The following is a 24,406-nucleotide window of genomic DNA, read 5'->3' on the forward strand; positions in this document are numbered from 1 at the left end:
AACGAAGCATTTCCGACACAGCCTGCTTGATTTTAATTATTTTAAAATTGTTTAAAAATAGGTAAAAATACATTGTAAAAAATGAGATATTTTAGGTTATTATGATATTTTTACTAAAAGCCACGTGAGTTCAAAATGTTTCTTGACGCAGATACTTCAAATATTAAGTTTTGTACAGAAGTTGGTGGAATATTAACATTAAGGTTCAAAGAAAAAAATAAAAATAACATGATTATCAATTTTAAATATCTACCAAATCGAAAAAAAATCACAATTTGAAATTTTAAAGAAATACACAGCAGTAATAGGCAAACATACTGTAAAAAACTAGTTAGTAACTTACCCTAGTTTGCTTATTTGCATTAAAATAGATTTGTAATTACGACATGAGATAAGGGGCATCATGATAAAATTCTAGAACGTGAACTGAATACTAACAAACTCAGCATTAAGATCATTGATATGCTTTTACAGTTTGAACAAACATTTTAGTTTGTTTTATAAATTTTATATTTATAGAATCATCAATCGAATTCCCTGACATTTCCTGGCTTTGCAGGTTTTTCCATGTAGTCGACATCGGGGGTAAGATTTTTTTTTAACAATTATACAGTTTTAAAACACGTACTGGAAGTACTTTCATCAACCTAAATATCATTGGCGTAGCTAGGATTTTTTCCTGGAGGGGCCCATGGGGGGCCTGACTTGAGATGAATTTAAAGCGGGATGGGCGCCCGATATGTGAATATGCAAATCGGTATTGTAGTTTTGAGTAATCAAAATTACTGTTTTAGATTTGTTCATAGTTTCGTAAACTATATGAGTACGAACAATTAATCCAAGATATTTTTCCATAGCTTGCTCCAGTGATTCCAACATGGCTTCTTCCAGAAATTCAATCAAGAATTCATCTAGGGATTCCACTAGACATTTTTTTCGGGGATGTGTCCTGGGATATCTTTAGAGGTTCCCCCAGTAATTGTTCCAGTGCTTTTTTTTTTAGATTTCCCTTAGGAATTTCTCCAGAGATCCTTTAAGGTATTTCGTCAGGTATTCAGAGGTTTCTACAAGGATTTCTCCATATATGCCTCCCAGAATTCCACTAGAAATAGCTCCAATAGTTACATCCGGAATGATTCGAAGTATTTCTGCAGGAATGTATTCCAGAAATTCTATCAGAAAGTTTTACTTAGAGATTATTAAAAAATACTCCAAGAAGTGCTTGAAAAATTTGTACAAAAAAACCTTTAGGGATCCTAGTATTCCGCTTCAATAATTACTGCAGACATTGATTTCTTTAATTTTTTTATCAAGGAATAGTCCTACAAAAATTCTTTCAGCTCTCCTGAGATTCCATAAAGAGTTCCTCATGGGGTTGCTTCCGGGATTCCTCATCGAGTTTCTTCAGAAATTACTTCAAGAGTTTCTCCAGGGATTCACCGGAAATTTCTTCTGTTATTCTTCCGAAAACGAATTCTGGGATTATTTTAAAAATGCCTGCAAGAACTCTTGTTGAGATTCCTTCAAAAACTCCCCCAGGAATTGATCCAAGATTTCAGGATTTCTTCAAGAATTTCAGCGGTTTCTTCAATATTTTCTCTGAGAATTCTTCAGAAACTCCTCCCTGGAATTCCCTCAGAAATCGAACTTCGTATTTCATCAGGAATAAATCTTGAGATTCCTCCAGGAACTCCTCAAGAGATTCCTTCGGAAATTCCTCCCGGATTTTTTTGAAGAATTATGCCAGGTATTCCTCCTGGCATTCCTCTAGCATTTCATCCAGGCATTTCTCCAGGGATTCCTGCAAGAGTTCTACCAGTGAATCAAAACTCAAGCATCGCGCAACAATAACGACAATGTCGGAACCTGAATTTGTTGCGACATTCTACCCAATGCGACATAGGTTTGCCCCAACTTGAACAGAATAGGACAAAGATCATGCACCACGAGTTTAGAGATTTTTATGGCTTGCATTGTGATTTTCGAGCGGTAAACACTGCAACGCTACTGAAGATCTATCATCAAAAAAGTTCGACTTTGGGTTGGTAATAATTGATTATTGACGAGTTGAAAAGTACGCAAAAAATTCAGCTTCCGTTTTGTCTGCAACAAAAATTTTCGAGATCATGTCATTATCTGTTACCAGATGGGATAAAGAGTAATCTCCGCGTCTTCTTTGTTGCTTGTTTTGTGCCTCTTTTGTCTGACAATTCTCTTCACTGAGTTCTACCAAGAATTTCTCCAGGAATTACCCCAGGTATTTCCTCAGGAATTCCTCCGGAAATTTTTTCAAGAATGGATCCAGGAATTCTTCCATGAATTCCTCCGAAAATTCTTCCAGGGTTTCCTTCAAGAATTAATCCAGGAATTTCTTCTCTAGGGTTTCCTCTACACATTCCTCCAGGATTTATTTCATGGATCCTTCCAGAAATTCCACCGATGATTCCTGCAGTAATTCTTCCAGAAAATCGTTCTGGATTTTCTCCTGGAATTCCTCTGGAAATTCCTCCTGGAACTCCACCAGAAATTCCTTTCAGAATTCCTCAAAAAATTTCTCCAGGAATTCCTTCAGAATTTTTTCCATTTATTCCTTCCACAATTCCTCTAGAGATTCTTCCAGGAATTCATTTAGGGATTCCTCCTGGAGCTCTTCCATGAATAGTTCCACGGAATTTTCCCAAGATTTCCTATACAGATTTGTCTACGAATTCCTCCTGAGGTTCCTCCAGAAATTGTTTCAGGGATTCTTTCCAAAAATTCCCCCAGAGATTCTTCCAAGTAGTTCTCTAGAAATTCCTCTAAGGACGCCTCCAGGCATTCCTTAAGAGGTTCCTTAAGAATTGCCCCAAGAATCCTTTCAAAAAGTCCTCCAGAAATTGATTCAGGAACTCCCACAGGAATTCCTTTAGAAATTACTACCGCAATTCCTCCTGGAATTCCTCCAAATATCCCTCTGGGAATTCCTCTAGAAATTTTTCTTGGAATTTCTTCAGCAAATTTCTCTTGGAATTTCTTTACAAAATTTCTCTTGGAATTTCTTCAGAAATTCTTCCAGTTATTGCTTCCAAAATTTCTCTCGAGATTCCGGAAGGAATTCATTCAAGAATTCCTCCAGGAATTCTTCCAGAGATAGTTTCACGGAATTTCGCCAAAAATTCATTTACAAATTTATCCAGGAATTCTTCCCAGAACTTCCTGCAGGAATTAGTCCAGAACTTTCCAGGCATTCCTCCTGAGGTTCCTCCAGAAATTGCATCAGGGATTCCTCCAGGGATTTTTTCCAACAATTTTCCCAGGGATTCTTCCAAGAATTTCTCTAAGGATTCCTCTAGGAATTTTTCAAGATGTTACTTCAGAAATTTCTCCTGGGAGTAATCCCGAGATTTCTCTGGGAATTCATCTAGAGATTGCTCCGGGAGTTCTTCTAGAGGTCCCTCCCAAAATTCTTCTAAAAATTCCACTAGGAATTTATCTAGGAATTTATCCAGAGATTGCTCCAGGCATTAGTCCAGGAATTTCCTCAGGGATTCTTCAAGGAAATTCTCCAGAGTTTCCTCCAGGATTGATACAGGCATGTCTCCATGAATTTATCCAGGGGTTTCTCCAGGCATTTCTCCAGAAGTACCTCCAGAGATTTCTGTAGGGATACCTCCAGGCATTCCTCCAGAATTCCTTCAGAAATTACTACCGCAATTTCTCCAAGAATTTGTCTAGAAAATCCTCCAGGAATTCATTCAGAAATTCCCCCAATAATTCCTCCCGGAGTTAATCCAAGAATTATTCCCATAATTCTTCCTGGGATTCCTGCATGAATTCCTCCTGAGATTTCTCTTGGAATCCCTTCAAATATTTTCCAGGAATCTTCCAGGGAATCGTCAAGGGATTCTTTTAAAAATTTCCCCAGAAGTTCTTTCCGGAATTTATTCAAGAATTATTCCAGGTATTCCTCCTGGCATTCTTCCAGGATTTCATCTAGGCATTTCTCCAGGGACTCCTCCAGGAGTTCTACCACGAATTTCACCAGGAATTACCCCAGGTATTTCTTCAGGAACACCTCTGGGAATTTATTCAGGAATGGATCCAGGAATTCCTCCAGGAAATTCGGAAATTCGTACAGCAATTAATCCAGGAATTTCTTCTCTACGGTTTCCTCTACACATTCCTCGAGGAATTATTTCATGGATTCCTCCAGAAATTTCACCGATGATTCCTCCAGTAATTCTTCCAGAAATTCCTTCTGAAATTGCTCCTGGAATTCTTCCAGAAGTTTCTCTGGAAATTTCTAGTGGAACACCACCAGAAATTCCTCTCAGAATTCCTCTAGGTATTTCTCTTTCAATTTCTTCAGAAATTTCTCCATGGATTCCTTCCAGAATTCCTCTAGAGATTCATTGAAGGATTCCTCCTGGAATTCTTCCATGAATAGTTCCATGGAATTTCCCCAAGATTTCCTATAGAGATTTGTCCAGGAATTCCTACTGGGATTCCGCCTGGAACTTATCCTGAAGTTCCTGCAGGAATTCTTCCTGAGGTTCCTCCAGGGTTCTTTCTAAGAATTTCTCTAAACAATTTTCCAGGCATTCCTTAGGAGGTTTCTTCAGAAGTACCCCAGGAATTCCTTCAGAAAGTCCTCCAGGAATTCATATAAGAATTCCTTCAGAAATTACTACCGCAATTTCTCCAGGAATTTATCCAGGGGCTCCTTAAAAAATTCCCCCCAGAAATTCCTCCATGAGTTTTTACAGGAATAATTCCAAGAATTCTTCCAGGGGTTCCTGCATGAATTCCTCCTGAGATTCCTCTAGGAATTCTTTCAAGGATTTCTTCAGGAATCCTCCAGGAAATCTTCCAATGATTCCTTCAGAAATTGGCTTCTTTAGCGGTGTTGAGATTATTCCATATTCTGAATCTGCATGCGAAATTGGGCCGAAATCTAAATTTTCATGAATTTTGGTGCCCGGGAACCTACTTAAAAATCAATTTGAAGTTTGTATGGGAGCGATTTGTCGAATCTGGGTACTGGGTGGAGCTGTCAAACAGTTACCCAGCTGTCAAAAGGTGATTTAAAAAAATCTCTATGAAATTGATTTTAGGTACCAAAATGAAGTTAAAAAAATCTGAAAAAAAATCATAGTGGCTCAGAAAAAGGTGCTCTTTCGTATAAAATCAAAAAATCGATACATTTTTCTTAATTTAAAAACCCAATGGAGCACGTTCAGTGTAGTACTAGATTTGTAGTAATGAGCTGAATTTTTGTATGATGAGAAGGTCAATTCTCCGTTTCTGCAATGAAATGTTACAAAAAGGGTGGGTATTATTATTCCTTGCCTAATTTGATGCTGTTTGAGCAAAACTTTGGATAACTATGTTGTTTATGTTGCAAGAAATGGAGAAAACAACAACACTGTTGCCCAAAGTTTTGCTCAAACAGCATCAAATTAGGCAAGAAATCATAATACCCACGCTTTTTGCACCATTTCAGTGCAGAAACGAAGAATTGACCTTCTCACCATACTAAAATTCAGCTCATTACTACAAATCTAGTACTTCGCCGATCTGTCCTATTCCCCCAGAAATTTCACTGGGAATTTATCCAGGAATTATCCCAGGTATTCCTTCAGGATTTCATCCAGGCATTTCTTCAGGGATTCCTCCAGGAATTCCACCAAGACTTTTCCCAGGTATTTCTTCAGAAATTCCTACAGGGATTTCTTCAGAAATTGATCCAGGAATCCTTCCAGGAATTTCTTCTTACAGCATTCCTCCATGAATTTCTGCAGGAAATCCCTCAGAGATTGCTACAGATATTCTTTCAGGAGATTCATCAGGAAATTCTATAGGATTTTTTCCAAGGAATTCCTCCGGAAATTTTTGAACTCCAGGGATTCCTCTAGAAATCCGCCCAGGAATTATTTCACGGATTCCTCCAGAAATTCCTCCAGAAATATACCAGTAATTTCTTCAGGGATTCATCTAAGGATTCTTCCGCGAGATTCCTCCAGTAATTCCTCCAAGAATTCCTCCTGGAATTCCTCCAGAAATTCCTCTGGGAATTATTCTACAAATTTATCTTGGAATATCATCAGAAATTTCTTTAATGCTCCAGGCATTACTCCAGGAGCTTCTTTAGGGATGCCTCCTTCAGAAATTTCTCCATAAACTTCTTCAGCGATTCCGCCAGGAATTTGTCCAGAAAATTCTCCAGGATTTCCTCCACAAATATATCTAGGAATTGCTGAGATTTCACAAAAAAAATTGTGAGTAAAAAGAAAATCGCGTTAAGTACTGTTCCTTTGAATTCCACTAAGAATTTGCATCCTTTGACAGATACGTATTGCGACCTCAACTGTAAGGTCGAAATACGTATCTGTCAAAGGATGCAAATTCTTAGTGGAATTCAAAGGAACAGTACTTAACGCGATTTTCTTTTTACTTATATTCCCCTAACAAGCACCGGTTAATCATCATCAAAAAATTGTGTTTACGATGCTTCGTTCTTGAGTTATGATTTTTCAAAGTAGGTGGTGTCTGTGGAAAATGTTTGTTTTCCACTGGAGTTTTCTGAAAAATTAGGCGACCCTGATTTTTTTCAATTTATTTTTTGTTCATATATATATGATCCCTACCTATGAGAAAAATTTCATCAACCTTCAGAACCTTCGTACCAATTTGTACGATAATAAAAAAATCCCCCAATGCTCCAGGCACTAGTCCAGGAACTTTTCCAGGGATTCCGCATGGAATTCGTCCAGAAGGTTTTTCAAGATTTCCTCCAGAAATCTTGCTAGGAATTCCTTCTGTGATTTCTCGAAGAATTCCTCCAGGGATTCCTCCAGGAATGCGTCCAGATATTCCTAGAAGGATTCATCTGATTTTTTTTCTAGTAATTTCTACAAGGATTTCTGATGCGGATTCTTCAGATTTTTTTCCTGAAAATTCTCTCATAATTGCTCTTCGGATTCCTCCAGGTATACTTTCAAAAATTTCTCCAGGGATTCCCGCAGGAATTGCTCCGAGAATTCCTGTAATGATTTCTTCCGAAATTTCTCTTGTTTTTTTTTTAATTATTCAGCGGTTAGTTCAAAAAATTTAGTAATTCGTTCATAATCTTTTTTTCAGGGATTCACCCCAGGGTTGTTTTTAGGATTACTTGTGGATTTTTTGAATAACGTGAATGATTTCTAGAGAAATTCCTCCAGCGATTTGTATTGGAATTCGTTTAGATAACTTTAGAGGGACACAGAAGCCAAGAAATCCTCCAAGAAGTCATCCAGGAATTCTTTCACAATTATCTCCGAGAAATCTTTAAGAAGTCCAATCATGAATACCTTGGAGCACCAGCTTTTAATTATATTAAAACTTCCTCAATGACCATTTTAGTTTGTGTATTGTTTGATAGACGCTCAAATACCCCTGGCCCACGAAATAAAAGAAATTAATAGCGACCGACTAGAAATCACCTCCAGTATGGTTTTAATAAATACACTCGCGTTTACGCTTCAGCTACATGGATCATTTCTTATTATGTGACATCTATTCTCAGTAGGAGTTCAAAAACTTTTGCTGGAATTCCATTGCAAATTCAACCAGATTTGTTCCCACATGATACTTGAATTCCACAAATAAGCTCTTAACCATATTTTGCAGTAATGCTGCTAAAAAATTCAGAGATTCTTAAAAATACTTATCAAAGAATTCCTGGAAATTTTCATTTAGATTCAATTCCACAGTGATTTTAAAAAGAAAATGTACAAAGCATTGCTATTTATATAATTCTGGTTATATGATATTTCCAAACAAAACTAATTAATTACATAGACCATTTTGAACAACGATCTTGTAAAGAGTGTCAAGTTGAGAATAGTCTTCAATAACTGTCAATTTAAACACATATTATGCCAAATAAATGTATATTATAGATCTATGTTTGTCACCACGACAGTGGTTTTTTCAGATTTTTTTTCTAATTTCCATATATAAAGTCATGAAAAATTTGTGGAGGGGGGGGCTGGCGGATTCTGGAGGGGGGCCTGGCCCCCCAAGCCCCCCCTCTAGCTACACCAATGCTAAATATGTACATACGTAAAGGAAACTCTAATAAATCCCGATCAAATACAACTAAAAACTTGTTTGTACCCTGCAGTGAATTTTCATCGGATTATCCCAGCAAACAATCCACTTCTTGCCATGTCCGTTGGAGATCTCAAATTGAACACAAATCAATCAATCAATTAACTAAACAGCCATTCAATAAATTAACGGCAGCAAGCATTACTACGGCAGCGCAATTGGGTTCAATGTAGGAATGGAGCAAAAAATACACAAATTACAAGTAGTGGCAGATGGAAATTAGAATTTTTTTTATACATAGAATGATAGTCTTACTGGGGCATAGTCTGTCTGATGTCCAACTACTGTCCGTATGAGCTTACCTGCAAATTATAACAGTGAAAGATCTCAGTGAATAAGTGTCAAGTGCTTATACCTAGTTGAACACTAAGTCTAGAAACAGACTCTGTATCAGCCTCGGTATCAGCTGAGATAACGTGCAGGAAATGAAAATAGGGTAATTCGCTAATTGTTGAACACTACCCAAATGTTGAACAGTTTCTGAATATTTTATTATAAATCTTACTTAAGTAATTTTCATCCAACGTAAACGTATGATGTAGATGCATATACATGTGGGTCACGATATTGCTCAAATTAAGTTACAAAATTATACATAATTTACGTAAAAAAAAATGATTGAAAAATTTGTACCGCTGATGACACGAAAACTGCACAATTCTTAAGATTAATTTTAAGAAATTGCTGTTACGAAATAAGCTTTGTGGGAAAATCGACCACAAATATCAAAGGCACACCATAGTTGCAAGAACTGGAAGGATGTCCTTAACAGTTTAACATTGTTTAACATCACATTTTCATTGTAATTTAATTTGAAAAAAATAATTTTCTTATCACGCTATCATCACGCATCCATGATCCAATTGTTGAACACTGGCATAACCTACGATGTTAGCATGACTGCTAGAATTTTTTTCCACTTTACCTAACCGTGCATTTCATGGGGTTTCAAGGGCGTTCCAGGGATGTTCTAGGGGTGTACCAGTGGGCTTCAGAAAGATTCCAGTGGTTTTCAATGGGCTTCAAGGCCGTTCCAGAGGTGTTCAAGAGGAATTCAGAGTGTTAAGGGGTTCCCAGGAGTATTTTAAGGCGTTCCAGGAGGCTCAGGAGCAACCCATGGGTTTTCAAGGGAGTTCAGGGTCGTCCCATGAGTGTTCCATGGGATTCCAGGAGAGTTTCAGGGGCTTTTAAAGGCGTACTTTTCTTCTATCGTTTTCGCTTCTAATCAAATCTTCTCTGCCATTTTTGCATCTGGTCATGTTTTAAATGGTTTCAGTCCACTAGAGCTCTCTTCAAATGTGCGATTACTTGTCATTTTAATGAATTGTCACTAGCTCGGACTAGCTGGGCACAAAACACGAAAAACCTGGAAAAAAATCCGCCAGAGTGAAAAAATATCGGATGTCGGGTCAAAGTCGGGTCAAATTTTATCAAATGTTGGACCACTGTTGGACTCACATCGGATAACTGTTGGGTCTATGTTGGGTTTGGTGGCCAAAATAAAAACAGGTGAATGATAGGTTGATGTCGGGTTATACGTCATCAATTACGAACAAAGCTTCAACCGTTCAACAATTGGCGAGAACCGTCCAACATTAGGATGAGCTAGCTTAAGGAAGCGTTCAACATTTGGGTTACAGACTTCCCATACAAATGTTCTATTTTCTCTTAGAAAATGGAAGTTAAGGGATTACAAATTTAATGGGCAGTATAAGCGATAAGTAGATCTAGACGTTCACTGGATATTTTCCAACTAAAGTGGAATTATGCACGGAAAAACAAACGAAAACCAAAATGCCGGTACTAACCGTTCAACAATTGGCGAATTACCCTATTAACTGTATTTACGCTTCCTATTTATTTATAGAGTTTGAATAGTACGTAAAACAAACGAAATTGAATCCCCCAATAGTCAATCAAGTGACTTACTAACATTGAAAAATGCAGTTGATTACAAATTATCACATAATTTGTAACCATAACAAGGAGGTCGCCGGTCGAATGACCGCATATTGATACAATATATTCCTCCTGGACAGTGCTCATCTTCACTTTTCATCGTTGTATTCCTCCGGTGCTGATAACGTCCTATTTACTGTTTGTGTCGAGTGAACAGAAATTTTGGCACGCTCAAAATCAGCGGACACCACCGTTATCTCTCCCAAGTGATACCGCAATTGAGTCTTTCAGAAAGCCTTTAAATCGTCTATTATCAAATCATTCTAATCTGTTTGTTGTCTACGCGTGTCATCGTCGTACATTCTTTACAGAGCCGAAGACGGTTTCCGTGCGCAGCCGAAGGGTTTTGCTACCAAGGCGATACACGTGGGCCAAGATGCGGAACAGTGGAAGAGCCGAGCCGTTGTGCCACCAATCAGCATGAGCACAACGTTCAAACAGTTCGGACCGGCTCAGCATGCGGTAAGATAACAAGCACGGGGCGATACCGGGGGTTATTGGTTTGTTTTTCGGAAAGTTCATCTGATTAATTATCAAAAATATTCTGGAACTGGAGTGCATCCACGCGCAAGGACATGGGTAGGACAAATGGTACTTGGGTTATTGTTTCAATTATTCCGTAACCATTTGTTGGCTATTTAGTTTACAGCATTTTATTTTAGCTCGGTGATTGGCATTTCTCGTTGATTACACTGCTGCAGTCCGCCAACGGATCCATATCAAACACGCTTTGTTCCTTTTGTTTTGGCACATTACGTTATGTGATTTCTAGTGGCTTCAGTCATTCTAGCTATTAAGAGCGAACCTAGGCGGTCATCGGTATCGTAATCTGAAGGGAAGTTGATCACTTTTCCTCTATGAGCCTCTGCACGAATCTGGCCTACTGCTCACTCCCACAGAAAGTTTGAAAACAGCGCGCACAGTAAAAGTCAAATTTGACTTTTACTGTGCGCGCTGTTTTCATACTTTCTGTGGGAGTGAGCAAGACAGGGCAAATTCGTGCAGAGCCTCATTCTTTTCAATAAAATCAGGTACACTACCCGCCATAAATATGGAATCGCATCCCCTAGTATTGCAACACCCCAGTTGAATATTGCAGCACCCCCAGAAAGTTTGGCATCACCTGAAGACTTTTTCACTTTCTGAACTGTAGCTGAAAAACCGTATCCCCTGCATAGTTTAGACCTTCAGCAAAGTTGATCAGAGGACCTATGGCTATCAAATGGTGGTAAGTTTAGTGCGTAATTCCGCCGCTATGTGGCGCCAGTGTGCGTTTAAAACAAAGTACTTTGACATGGGTTATCTCATGATTCTGACCACCTAGAAAGTTCGTGTCTTCGGCAAAGTTGATCAGACGGTCTATGGCTATCAAATGGCGGTAAGTTTAGTGCGTAATTCCGCCGCTATGTGGCGCCAGTGTGCGTTTAAAACGAAGTACTTTGACATGGGTTGTCTCATGATTCTGACCACCTAGAAAGTTCGTGTCTTCGGCAAAGTTGATCAGACGGTGTATGGCTATCAAATGGTGGTAAGTTCAGTGCGTAATTCCGCCGCTATGTGTCGCCAGTGTGCATTTAAAATGAAGTACTTTGACATGGGTTATCTCATGATTCTGACCACCTAGAAAGTACGTGTTTTCGGCAAAGTTGATCAGACGGTGTATGGTTATCAGTTGGCGGTAAGTTTAGTGCGTAATTCCGCCGCTAGGTGGTGCCAGTGTGCGTTTAAAACGAAGTACTTTGACATGGGTTGTCTCATGATTCTGACCACCTAGAAAGTTCGTGTCTTCGGCAAAGTTGATCAGACGGTGTATGGATATCAAATGGTGGTAAGTTCAGTGCGTAATTCCGCCGCTATGTGTCGCCATTGTGCATTTACAATGAAGTACTTTGACATGGTTTATCTCATGATTCTGACTACCTAGATAGTACGTGTCTTCGGCAAAGTTGATCAGACGGTCTATGGCTATCAGTTAGCGGTAAGTTTAGTGCGTAATTCCGCCGCTAGGTGGTGCCAGTGTGCGTTTAAAACGAAGTACTTTGACATGGGTTGTCTCATGATTCTGACCACCTAGAAAGTTCGTATCGTCTGCAAAGTTGATCAGACGGTGTATGGCTATCAAATGGTGGAAAGTTCAGTGCGTAATTCCGCCGCTATGTGTCGCCAGTGTGCATTTAAAACGAAGTACTTTGACATGGGTTATCTCATGATTCTGACCACCTAGAAAGTACGTGTCTTCGGCAAAGTTGATCAGACGGTCTATGGCTATCAAATGGTGGTTAGTTTAGTGCGTAATTCCACCGCTACGTGGCGCTAGTGTGCATTTACAACGAAGTACTTTAACATGGTTTATCTCATGATTCTGACCACCTAGAAAGTTCGTGTCTTCAGCAATGTTGATCACAAGGTCTATGGCTATCAAATGGTGGTAATTTTAGTGCGTAATTCCGCCGCTATGTGGCGCTTGTGTGCATTTAAAACGAAGCACTTTGACATGGTTTGTCTCATGATTCTGATCACCTAGGCCATACGCCGCAGTTTGTCACGCCGCCGGTTTTTATTTTTCGCGCCGGTGATCAGTGCACAAACAAAATTAATGTTGCATTCCTTCAAGGATTCCTCTTGAAATTCTTTCGGGGATTTCTCCTGATACGCTGTCGTGGATTTCTTCTAAAATTCCTTCGGGGTTTCCTCCTGGAATTTCTTCGATGATTTCTTTTAGAATTCCCACGGAGATTCCTCCTTGATTTCCTCCAGGGATTCCTCATAGAATTCCTCCAGGAGTCCTCCTGAAATTTCTTCGGGGATTTCTGCTAGTGTTTCTTCGGAGATTTATTCTGAAATTCCTATGGGGTTTGCTCTTCCCCCTGAGATTTCTCCTGTAATTTCTTCGGAGATTTCTCTTGAAATTTCTTCAGGATATCCTCCTGGAATTCCGTCGAAGTATTCATTCTGGACTTCCTTCAGGGATTCCTTCGGAGATTTCTCGTTGAATTCTTTCGGAGATTACTTTTAGAATTCGTTCGGGGTCTCCTCCTAGAGTTATTTTGGAACTCCTCCAGCAATTACTTCGGAGGTTTTTACTGGATTTCCTTTGGAGTTTCCTCTTGGGATTTCTGTTGTGATTCCTCTTCGAATTTCTTCGGAGATTGCTCCAGAAATTTTCCATTGAATTCCTCCGGGGATTCCATCTAGAATTCCTTCGGGGTTTCCTACTGGAATTCCTTGGGGAATTTCTTATAGAATTCATTCGGAGATTCCTCTTGCAATTCCTTCGGTGATTCCTCTAGAATTCCCTCAAGGATTTCTCCTGGAACTCTTTCAGAGGATATTTTTCGTTGATCCGTTATTGAAATCCTTTGGAGATTCTCACCCGAATTCCCTTTTGGAAGTTCCCACTGGAGTCCTGCTGGAATTTCTTTGTGGATAATTGCTGGAGTTCCTTTGGGAATCATGCAGGATTATTTTCGGAATTTGCTCTTGAAATTCCTGCGGAGATTCCTCCTGAAATGCCTTTGGGGATTCCCCCTAAAATTCCTTCGAAGATTCTTTTCAATTTTGTCCACTGGTTCCTCATTAAATTTCTTCGATGATTCCTCTTATTTTTTTTCGATGGTTCCTCCTAGAAGTCTTTTGAGGATTCCTTCACGAATTACTTTGAAAAATTCTTTCTGGAATTTCTTTGGAGATTCCTCCTGGACTTCTTTCATGGATTTCTCCTGAAATTCTTTCGGGGATTCCTTTTGATATTCCGTCGTGAATTCCACCGGGAGTTCCTTCGGGGTATCCTCTTAGAGTTCCTTCGGGGATTTGCCTTGGAATTCCTTCGTGGATTCCTGCTGGACTTCCTTCAAAGTTTCCTCTTGATGTTTTTTCTGGTATTCCTCCTGATATTCCGTCGGGGATTCCTCCTAAAATTAACACGGAAACTGCTCCTGGAATAACTTTGAAGTTTCCTCTTGGAATTCCTGTGGCGATTCCTTTTTTATTTTTTTCGGTGATTCCTCCTGGAATTCCTCAAATTTCTTCAGGGTTTCCTTCTTGAATTTATTCGGTGATTTCTCCAAGAATTCCTTCGGAAATTCTTTTTAGAATTCGTGGATTCTTCCTAGAGTTCCTTCAAGGATTTCTTCGGGGATTTCTTCTGACTTCCTATGGAAATTCCTCTTAAAAAACCTTTGAGGATGCCGCTTGAAATTCCTTCGAAGATTTCTTCCGAAGTTCTTTCGGTGGCTTCTCCTGAGATTTCTGCATAAACTTCTCCTGCAATTTCTTGGGAGATTCCTTCGAAGATTCTTTCTGGAATCCTGCGGGGATTCCTCTTAGAATTCCTTCGGGGATTCTTACTGGAATTCTCTCAGGGATTTCTCCTGGAATTCCTCCAGAAATACCTCTAAGGTAATTTTCGTTGATTCCTCTTAGAATTCCTTTGGGGATTCTTTTTCTAATATTCTTCTAAACTCCCACTTGAATTCTTTTGAGGTTTTCTGCTGGAAAATCTTAAGGAATTTCTCCTGGATATTTTTCGTTGATTCCTCCTAGAAATCTTTGCTTAAAGGATTCCTTCTCGAATTCCCTTAGAAATTCCTGCTGGAATTCCTTCGAGGATTTCTGCTGTAAATCCCTTAGGATTTCTTCTTGAACTCATTTATGGAATCCTACTGGATTTTCTTCTGAAATTCCTCGAAAATTTCTATCATGGATTCCTTTAGAAGTTTCTGCAGGGATCTCTCTAAGACAGACTCTTGAACCACAGACAAACAGACGTAACTCTTAGAGGAAATTCATCAAAAACTTTTGCCCGGTGTCTTTTTCATGAGCACGCTGCCATCTGTTGGTATTATCACGCGAGACACTGTCGGCCATGATGGATTTTGATTTGACGTTTGTCTAACACGCACATTACTACACAAATCGTCTGTAATGTTCGTTTGTATCATTCAGCAACGTGTACACTGACAAACGTCAAAGCGATCGAACACTGGCGCCTCTGGTGGAAGGATCGCGGAAATCAAATGTAATTTGAATTAATCGTTAAATGCATGAGCCAAGCCGTTTTGAAGACTGTTACGTCTGTTTGTCTGTGCTTGAACCACCAGAGATTTCTGCAGTCGTTCCTTCAGGATTTCATACAGCAGTTCCTGCAGAGATAAGCCCAGAATTTTCTTCATGGATTTCTCCAGTTTCTTTCAAGGTTCCTCCTGGAATTCCTTCTGAGATTCCTCCCTGAAGAAACGAGATTCCTTCACTCTAAATAAATGAAACAAAAACTGTAGCAAAATCTCTATTGTATCGCCTTCAATTGCAATGCCGTATTGCAACATGAACTACACTAAGGATGCGGGTAATGCCACAATAGGTCTATTCACTGGTCGCAGCGATGGATCTGAACAAGACTTACAAAAGGTATTCATTCAATCAATAGTTTATGTCATCGATGGTCATGAAACAGCTCAGACTACAAATTCTAGAGCGTAATGAAAACTTGTTTGCTTTGTCAATGTAACATTATTGTCAAATTTAGGTCACGCCGATTCACGCCGCCGGCCAAAAATGGCCCTCACGCTGCCGCCGAGCAAAATATAGTCGGCGCACAGGTAGGTCTAGGTGGTCAGAATCATGAGATAACCCATGTCAAAGTACTTCGTTGTAAATGCACACAAGCGCCACATAGCGGCGGAATTACGCACTAAAATTACCACCATTTGATAGCCATAGACCTTGTGATCAACATTGCTGAAGACACGAACTTTCTAGGTGGTCAGAATCATGAGATAAACCATGTTAAAGTACTTCGTTGTAAATGCACACTAGCGCCACGTAGCGGTGGAATTACGCACTAAACTAACCACCATTTGATAGCCATAACCCTTCTGATCATCATTGCTGAAGACACGAACATTCTAGGTGGTCAGAATCTTGAGATAAACCATGTCAAAGTACTTTATTGTAAATGCACACTAGCGCCACATGGCGGCGGAATTACGCACTAAAATTACCACCATTTGATAGCCATAGACCTTCTGATCAACATTGCTGAAGACACGAACTTTCTAGGTGGTCAGAATCTTGAGATAAACCATGTCAAAGTACTTCATTGTAAATGCACACTAGCGCCACATAGCGGCGGAATTACGCACTAAACCTACCACCATTTGATAGCCATAACCCTTCTGATCAACATTGCTGAAGACACGAACATTCTAGGTGGTCAGAATCATGAAATAAACCATGTCAAAGTACTTCATTGTAAATGCATACTGGCGCCACATAGCGGCGGAATTACGCACTAAAATTACCACCATTTGATAGCCATAGACCTTGTGATCAACATTGCTGAAGACACGAACATTCTAAGTGGTCAGAATCATGAGATAAACCATGTTAAAATACTTCGTTGTAAATGCACACTAGCGCCACGTAGCGGTGGAATTGCGCACTAAACTAACCACCATTTGATAGCCATAACCCTTCTGATCATCATTGCTGAAGACACGAACATTCCACGTGGTCAGAATCTTGAGATAAACCATGTCAAAGTAGTTTATTGTAAATGCACACTAGCGCCACATGGCGGCGGAATTACGCACTAAAATTACCACCATTTGATAGCCATAGACCTTCTGATCATCATTGCTGAAGACACGAACATTCTAGGTGGTCAGAATCTTGAGATAAACCATGTCAAAGTACTTTATTGTAAATGCACACTAGCGCCACATGGCGTCGGAATTACGCACTAAAATTACCACCATTTGATAGCCATAGACCTTCTGATCAACATTGCTGAAGACACGAACTTTCTAGGTGGTCAGAATCTTGAGATAAACCATGTCAAAGTACTTCATTGTAAATGCACACTAGCGCCACATAGCGGCGGAATTACGTACCAAACATTTCACCATTTGAAGGTCATAAACCTGCTGAACAACTTTGCCGAAGGTCTAAACTTTGCAGAGGATACGGTTTTTGAGATATAGTTTAGTAAAAAATAAGGTTTTCAGGTGATGCCAAACTTTTTGGGGTGCTGCAATATTCAATTGGGGTGTTGCAATACTAGAAGATGCGATTCCATATTTATGGCGGGTAGTGTATATGGCCCTATCAGCTGCACCAGAAGGTTGCTGACAGTAGGGTCTCCACCTGCCCCATCCCTTTTTTTTTTTTTGTTGGGGGGAGTTGAACCACTGCGTCCAGTGAGTTGAACTTTTGTGGTATACCCCTGTTTACTATTCGCATCTTACAAAGCTGATCACCCTTTATTAAGTTATCCGCTTAAGTATCCTGACGCGTCATTTCCCAGTTAGGCAGGTTATGAAACCTACTACCTTCCCGGGGTTAAGAGACCAAATTTCACTCGGTTGCAAGCAACCATAATTTAGAAATTTGGATCTACGTTTGTACAAAGCACCACAGCTGCAAAGCAGATGTTCCGAGGTTTCCAATTCAATGTTACAGAATCTACAGATATCATTCTGAACCCGACCTATGTTCTTCAAATGATATCTGCTCGGGCAGTGTCCAGTTATTAGGCCAGTGAACGTGCACAAAGTTCTCTTATTAAGCTCCAAGAGCTTCCTAGTAATTCCTGCATTTGGTGTTATAAATCTTTTTGATTGATTACATCTTTTGGTTACCATCCAGTTGGTAATCACCCTTTGTTCTTCCCATCGTTTCAATTCCATTTTTATGGCACAGTATGATATGCCACAGAAAGGTTCTGGTCCAAAGAACTGTGTATTAGATCCTTGTTTTGCGAGCTCGTCTGCCTTTTCATTTCCCTCAATGCCACAATGTCCAGGAACCCAATATATGTTTACTGAATTCTCTTGAGACAGTTTTCGCAGTGAGAGTATGCATTCCCAGACAAGTCTCGATGTACATTTATAAGCGTTCAGTGCTTTCAACGCAGCTTGGCTGTCAGAGAAAATACAAATATTTGCATATCTGTACTTTCTTTTTAAGCAAGAGTCTGCGCATACTAGAATAGCAAAGATCTCCGCTTGAAACACCGTTGGATAGTTCCCCATTGGCACTGAAATGTTTATTCCAGGGCCAAAGATCCCAGCCCCCGTTTGTGTCCCAACTTTTGATCCATCTGTAAAGAATTTAATGGAACCTTGACGAACAGCTGGTCCTCCGGCATCCCACTCTAAACGCGATGTTTCACATACGTTGTAAGGAATGTCATAGTTATCCACTGGTTTCATCCAATCTCCATTCATATTCATTACAGAGTTACTTTGGAAGTGTTTTGATATGCTTAAGTGATTTACTAAATCTCCTGGCATAAATTCCTTCAACCGTTTTAATCTGATCATACTCTTTTCCGCTTCTAATTGCACAAATTCATGCAATGGTAGCAAATAAAGAATTGCATCTAACGATTTTGACGGAGTACTTCGCATCGCTCCCGTTACAGCGATGGACATCAGGCGTTGAAGTTTTGCAAGCTTAGCCTGCGCAGTGGCCTCTTTTGTTTTTGGCCACCACACGAGCGAAGCGTACGTTACTTTGGGACGTATAATAGATGTGTAAATCCATTTTATCATTTTTGGTTTTAAGCCCCACTTTCTTCCAAACGTTTTGGAGCAGCACCAAAAAGCACTGGTAGCTTTGCCAATTACATACTCAATATGAGCATTCCAGTTTAATTTGGCGTCTAATATTACACCAAGGTACTTAACTTGTTCACTAAGACGCATTTGTACACCTCCAATCTTCAATGTTTTGAGGTTGAACTTCCTTTTCCTAGTGAACGGAACAATTACTACTTTTGAGGGGTTGACGTTAAGGCCTTCCTGCTCACACCATGAATGGGTAAATTGCAGAGCCTGTTGCATTCTCTCTGAAATGATACTATCAAACTTTCCTCTTACTATGATGACAATATCATCTGCGAAGCCTACAACCTCGAAACCAAGTGTCTCCAAGCTTCTTAGCAGATCGTCTACAATTTCCCAAACTTTTAGCAGGAATCGCCCCCTTGGAGCTAGAGAAAAATATTTTCGCCCCAGTCATTGAAATTGAATTTTTCCATGATAAAAGGCTAACAATTTGCTAACCGGGAGCCGTTAATAGCCCACTATTTGACACTATTATCACAGACAAACAGACGTAACACTATCGAAATTTCCATAGACCACGCTTTTTTCGATTTATTGTAATTTTTCTAATCAACGTAAAAATAATCTTAAAAAATTTCCTGAAAGCTTGAAATTTGAAGATCTTTCTAATAAGCTTAGTTCAAAATCGACAAAATGGCCACTTATACCCCTTTGCATCTGGGCCCCTTATTTGTATCTTTTCAAATGTAGTCAGCTTTGCTCAGTAATTGAAAATTATGAAAAGCCTGGGATGTGTGTCAATTCAGCTTCCCATGAATTGTAGAAATTTGTGTTGTCAAATAAGTAGATATGCAGACATGCAGCTATTACTCGCTTTTGAGATAAATTTCTCCTGGAAGCTTCTTTGATATATTTTCAAACAATATCTGACGACCTTCATCTGAAAAGTGTTCTAGATGCATCTTAAACGTCATGTTTTTGATTGAAAATTCAATAAAAAAAACCTCATATAAATTAAGAACAAAAATTTCTTATATTTTATTCAATAAGAATGTTTTGTTCTTCCTTTCATAACTTGGACAAAAATCAATCATGAATTTTTGCCTAGGAGTTTCTCATTTATTGGATTTCTTGAATCATTAGCAATTCTTTCTGAAATTCGTGTAGCAGCCTTTTTTTCTTGGAATTTTGCCAAAAAGTTCACATAAACATCAAAAATACTGTAAAATTTAGTTGGTCTCGAAACATTTTCAAATCCTATAAACAAAAAATCTTGAAATTTCAGGGAATTTTAATGATTTAGTTGACATTCTGAACCTATTTAACGCCCCCTTATTTAGTATTTTCGCCCCCCGAATTTGGTATTTCAAATTTTCGCCCCCTTCGGCCTGATTTTCGCCCCCTGGGGGGCGATTTCGCCCACATTGGGAATCACCGGTCTACAACTAAGGACCACATCAGTGGTGAAAGGACCCCTCCTTGAGGACAACCTTTCGTTGCCTTAATCATTATAGACGACCCACCTAGCTCAGAAATGATTTCTCTTTTTGCAAGCATAGAATGAATCCAGTTAATGATAGCCGTATCAAAGCCCTTTTTTTCCATGGCACGAGCCATCGAAGAATAGGAAGTGTTATCAAAAGCACCTTCAATATCCAAAAATGAACATAGTGCTATTTCTTTTGCTGTAAGTGTTTTTTCCACTTTAGACACCAGAGATTGCAACGCCGTGACTGTTGACTTCCCAGATTGGTATGCAAACTGGGTTTCTGATAGTGGATGTTCTTGCATGTAGTTTGAACTAATAAAATCGTTAAGAACTTTCTCCATAGTCTTTAACAAAACTGATGAAAGACTGATGGGTCTGTATGATTTAGGATGCGTCCTATTCCGCTTCCCTACCTTTGGTACAAAAATGACTTTTACTTTTCTCCATTTTGATGGAATGTAGTTCAATCTTATACTTGCCTTGAAAATCTCTATTAGAGACGGAATTAAAACTGCCTCGCCCTTTTGAAGAAGTGCAGGAAATATTCCGTCTACTCCAGCAGATTTGAAAGGCTGAAAAGATCTAACTGCATTCTCTACTCTGGCTCTCGTGAAGATATTGTCGGCTAGATCTGGACTGATGTTTTCTGTTCTGGTAGACATGTAAGATGTCTTCATAGAACACCTTTCACCATCAAGGCCTTCAGATCTTACCGGATCTTCACATTGAACCGATCCAGGGAAATGAGTCTCCATCATTAAGTCTAAAGTTTCGCGAGGAGTTTTTGTAAAATCCCCATCATTACGTTTTAAATATCCGAGTTCACTGGTGTGATCTTTTGCTAACAATTTCTGTAGCCTTGCAACTTCAGGGGTATTGCTGATGTTTTCACATGTTCGAACCCAAGATCTTCGTTTAGCTTTCCTTATTTCATTATTATATTCAGTTAAAGACTTCCTATACTGAGACCAGTCTGAAGTAGCTTTCGCTCTATTAAACATTTTACGAGATATTTTCCGAAGTCGTTCAAGTTTTGTACTCCACCACGGCACGTCTCTGTTTGAGGACGCTCGTTTGGTAGGACAGCTTTGGTAAAATGAACTGAGTATCTTATCGTTTAACTTTTGAGAAAAGGATTCTAATTCCTGAATTGAATCAATCTTTCCCCTCTCCGTTACTAAGCTCGTATTCAGATTTTGTACATATTGATCCCAGTTTGTTTTCCTGGGATTTCTGAATGTAGTAGCAAGGCAATCGCCTTCCTTCCATTCAAACATAATATATCTATGATCAGACAAAGAGGTTTCATCCGACACATGCCAGTTTGAAATTCTTTCATAAATTGCAGCGTTGCATAAAGTCAAGTCTAAAACTTCTTGTCTGATTGCGTTTGAAAAAGTTGGTTCATTTCCCTTATTACATATATCTATGTTACTTGCTGAGAGATATTCCAATAGGCACTCACCTCGACTGTTGATATCCGTACTTCCCCACACCGTATGATGGGCGTTGGCGTCACACCCAAGAATGAATGGCTTGTTGATTTCTCTGCATTTTTGGACGAATGGATCGATCTCAGGAGGAGGAACCACAGTATCATCACCAGGGAAGTACGCTGAAGCCACAACGACCTCTGTTTTTCCCCTAGTTGTTGGTACCTCCACCATGACCGCAACAATGTCTCGTTTAATAAATTCTGTAATTGGATAGCATTTGAGTGTTTTATCAATTAATACAGCAGTTCTAGGTGAACTCTGAGTTTCGTCATAGAACAACTTACAATTTTGTGTTTGAATACCAAGTATTTTTCCTTTATTGGACCATGGCTCCTGAATTAGAGCCACGCCCAAGCCTTGCTTACAGAACCTCCGACTCAACACAGCAGACGCACCCTTTGCGTGATGGAGGTTCACCTGCACGAACTTAATCGGTTTCATGAGAAGGCAGTGAACGCTTTTCTTTGCCTTTGCAGGAAGCGATGGTCTTATCGTTTTCATTTTCAAGAAATACACGGGTTTCTCTCATCTTATCAGGCATCCTTTCAGGCACACTCCTTTTCGTGGAATGCTGGCCATCTTTACTGCTTGAACCAATGAAAGGTTCCTTTGTATATTCCGTTATGTTCGATTTTGCACCTACAGTTGATGCGTTACCTTTGGGAGGAGTGGCAGTTATCTCCGAATGACGCTGCCCAGGATATTTCACCTTTCTCAGCTGCGTTTCGCCAAAGCGGAAGTTTAGAATAAAGTTTCTTTGCGACAGTATCTCCAAGGAACCTTCATCTACGTTTAGCATCCACTCTGCGTGTTTATTCGCGTTTGAACGGGTTAGAATTCTCCAGCCTTTTGTGCTTAGACCATCATTCTGACTCTCTATGAGTCCTCTAAGCCGCTCATCGCTGTAGCCAGCACTGAGGGGAAAGAACGCATGAAAAACTTCCGGGCGAGGAATATCTTTTTCATCCAACGCAATTAGTTCCGCATTTTCCCAAGGAGAGAGCATCCCAGTTACATCTTTTAGCCAATTTGCAGTTACTGAGTTTTTGCAGTCAAGGACCAGATAACCATGCCTATAGCTACATTTTGTAAATTTGGGTTTAACTTTCTCATGTCTTTGATTCTCTATTCTTAAAAGAATTGCTTCCTGCAGAGCATCAAGTTGCTCTGTTGTCATTTGATGATTTGGATAATCTTTTACTAGTATGCCCATTTTAACCATCCTTGCCGCATCTCTATAGGAGTGTTTTGTTGAATTTGGAATGGCTGGCAGGTTACCAGAATATTCCGGAACTTTTAATGCAGCCTTCCCTGAATTCTTAACAGTCTCCTTCTCCTTCATATATTTGTCTTGGATGTTAGAAGAGATTAACCCCGCACGCATCTTTGGACAGAGGTTCTCCTTCGTCCTCTTTGCGTTCGGGTTCTCTTCACTACTACCTTGTTCACCTTCTCTCAATCTTTTAGTTGTGTTTGGAGTGCCAGGAGTAACATTAGAAAATACTTGTTTCCGAGCTTCGTGTTTATTCAGCCCAGCTTCCAGACATTTCTTCATTTTATTCCTTTGTCCTTTTGACATATTTTTACGCCATTTGATTTTAGGCTCACTATCACTTAGAGATCGACTATTGTTGATCTCACTTTCGATAGCAGACCTAAAAATCACACTGGAAATCGGTTTGATAGTAACATTTATACCATCGTCGTCACTATCACTTTCCACCAGGTCATTTTTCGGCGTATTGAGTATCGAAGAGGAACACGACGGAACTTCTGAGGCAGAATCACTCAGCAGATCATTCTCCCTAGATTCAGCTACTTCCATATCCACTTCCTCAGGTTCCGAATGGACAATTGTGTTAATCACTGTCTTTTCGTGATTCATTTTTTTTTATCGCCTCTTGTAGTACTTATGTACACAAGAAAAATATGTAGTCGGTTTGGAATTAGCAAATATACAGCTGTCAAAATTGATTAGGGAAAAAGGAAAGGAAAAAGAAAAAAAAAATAAAATAAAATAAAAGTAAATAAATTAAAATAAGGATAATATTTTGTGCTTCTGATCCCGGTTTTCTGTTTATTTATGTATTAATCTTTCGTGTATTTTATTTGTCGTAGAACTTTTTCCGTGTATATTGCACCATAAATGCTGTGCAAGTTCCACCCCAATTGTATGCAAGAACACTTTCAATATGTCATGCAGAAGACATTAAAGCATCTGACAGTTTACACTACAAGAAATTCTTGCAGTTGCATCCTCGTCATGCATGATGGCCTCTTTCCTTTCTTTCTTTTACAATTCCAATGTTGAGCACAAATCTGGAATTTACTACACTTGAATTCACTAATCTCACCTATGCACTAGCAAAGATCTAAACGGCAGCGCCTTAGAAAACTTTTGCACTATAGCTCACGATTTTTCACTACTTAATTCTGCCAAAAAAATTAGTAAAAGCTGAGCTAGTTTAGAAAGCACTTGTGCACTCGAGAGCAGTGTTGCCGGAGTGCCCCATCCCTTACCAGGGACCCCTTTTCAACCGCGGGCTCGGATCCAACCCAGTAGACCGACGCCACGTCAGTAACGCTACCAGGACTTCCTCCCCGCGGTCACTTACCCGCTGTAAGGGTCCGCAGGGCGCCGGTATGACCTACGAAGCCGACTCCGAACCCCTGGACCAACTCTTGTACCGCATCTAAACTAGCCATTCTCCGAGTCCACGCTCCACCTCCTCTGTAGCTCCAAGACGATGTGGGTAATAGCCGTT

At 39.6% G+C, this 24,406-nt stretch overlaps 1 protein-coding gene across 1 annotated transcript in view; it reads left to right on the plus strand.

The window, feature by feature from the left end:
* Nucleotides 1-24,406, plus strand: part of LOC109431389 (cystathionine gamma-lyase) — a 40,170-nt gene that overhangs the window by 2,859 nt on the left and 12,905 nt on the right. The window contains exon 2 of the mRNA XM_062845655.1: nt 10,401-10,551. Within this exon, the coding sequence (XP_062701639.1) occupies nt 10,401-10,551 (151 nt within the window). The remainder of the gene's footprint in view (nt 1-10,400; nt 10,552-24,406) is intronic.

Source organism: Aedes albopictus, chromosome 1 (assembly GCF_035046485.1).
Source record: "Aedes albopictus strain Foshan chromosome 1, AalbF5, whole genome shotgun sequence".
NCBI classification, from domain to species: domain Eukaryota; kingdom Metazoa; phylum Arthropoda; class Insecta; order Diptera; family Culicidae; genus Aedes; species Aedes albopictus.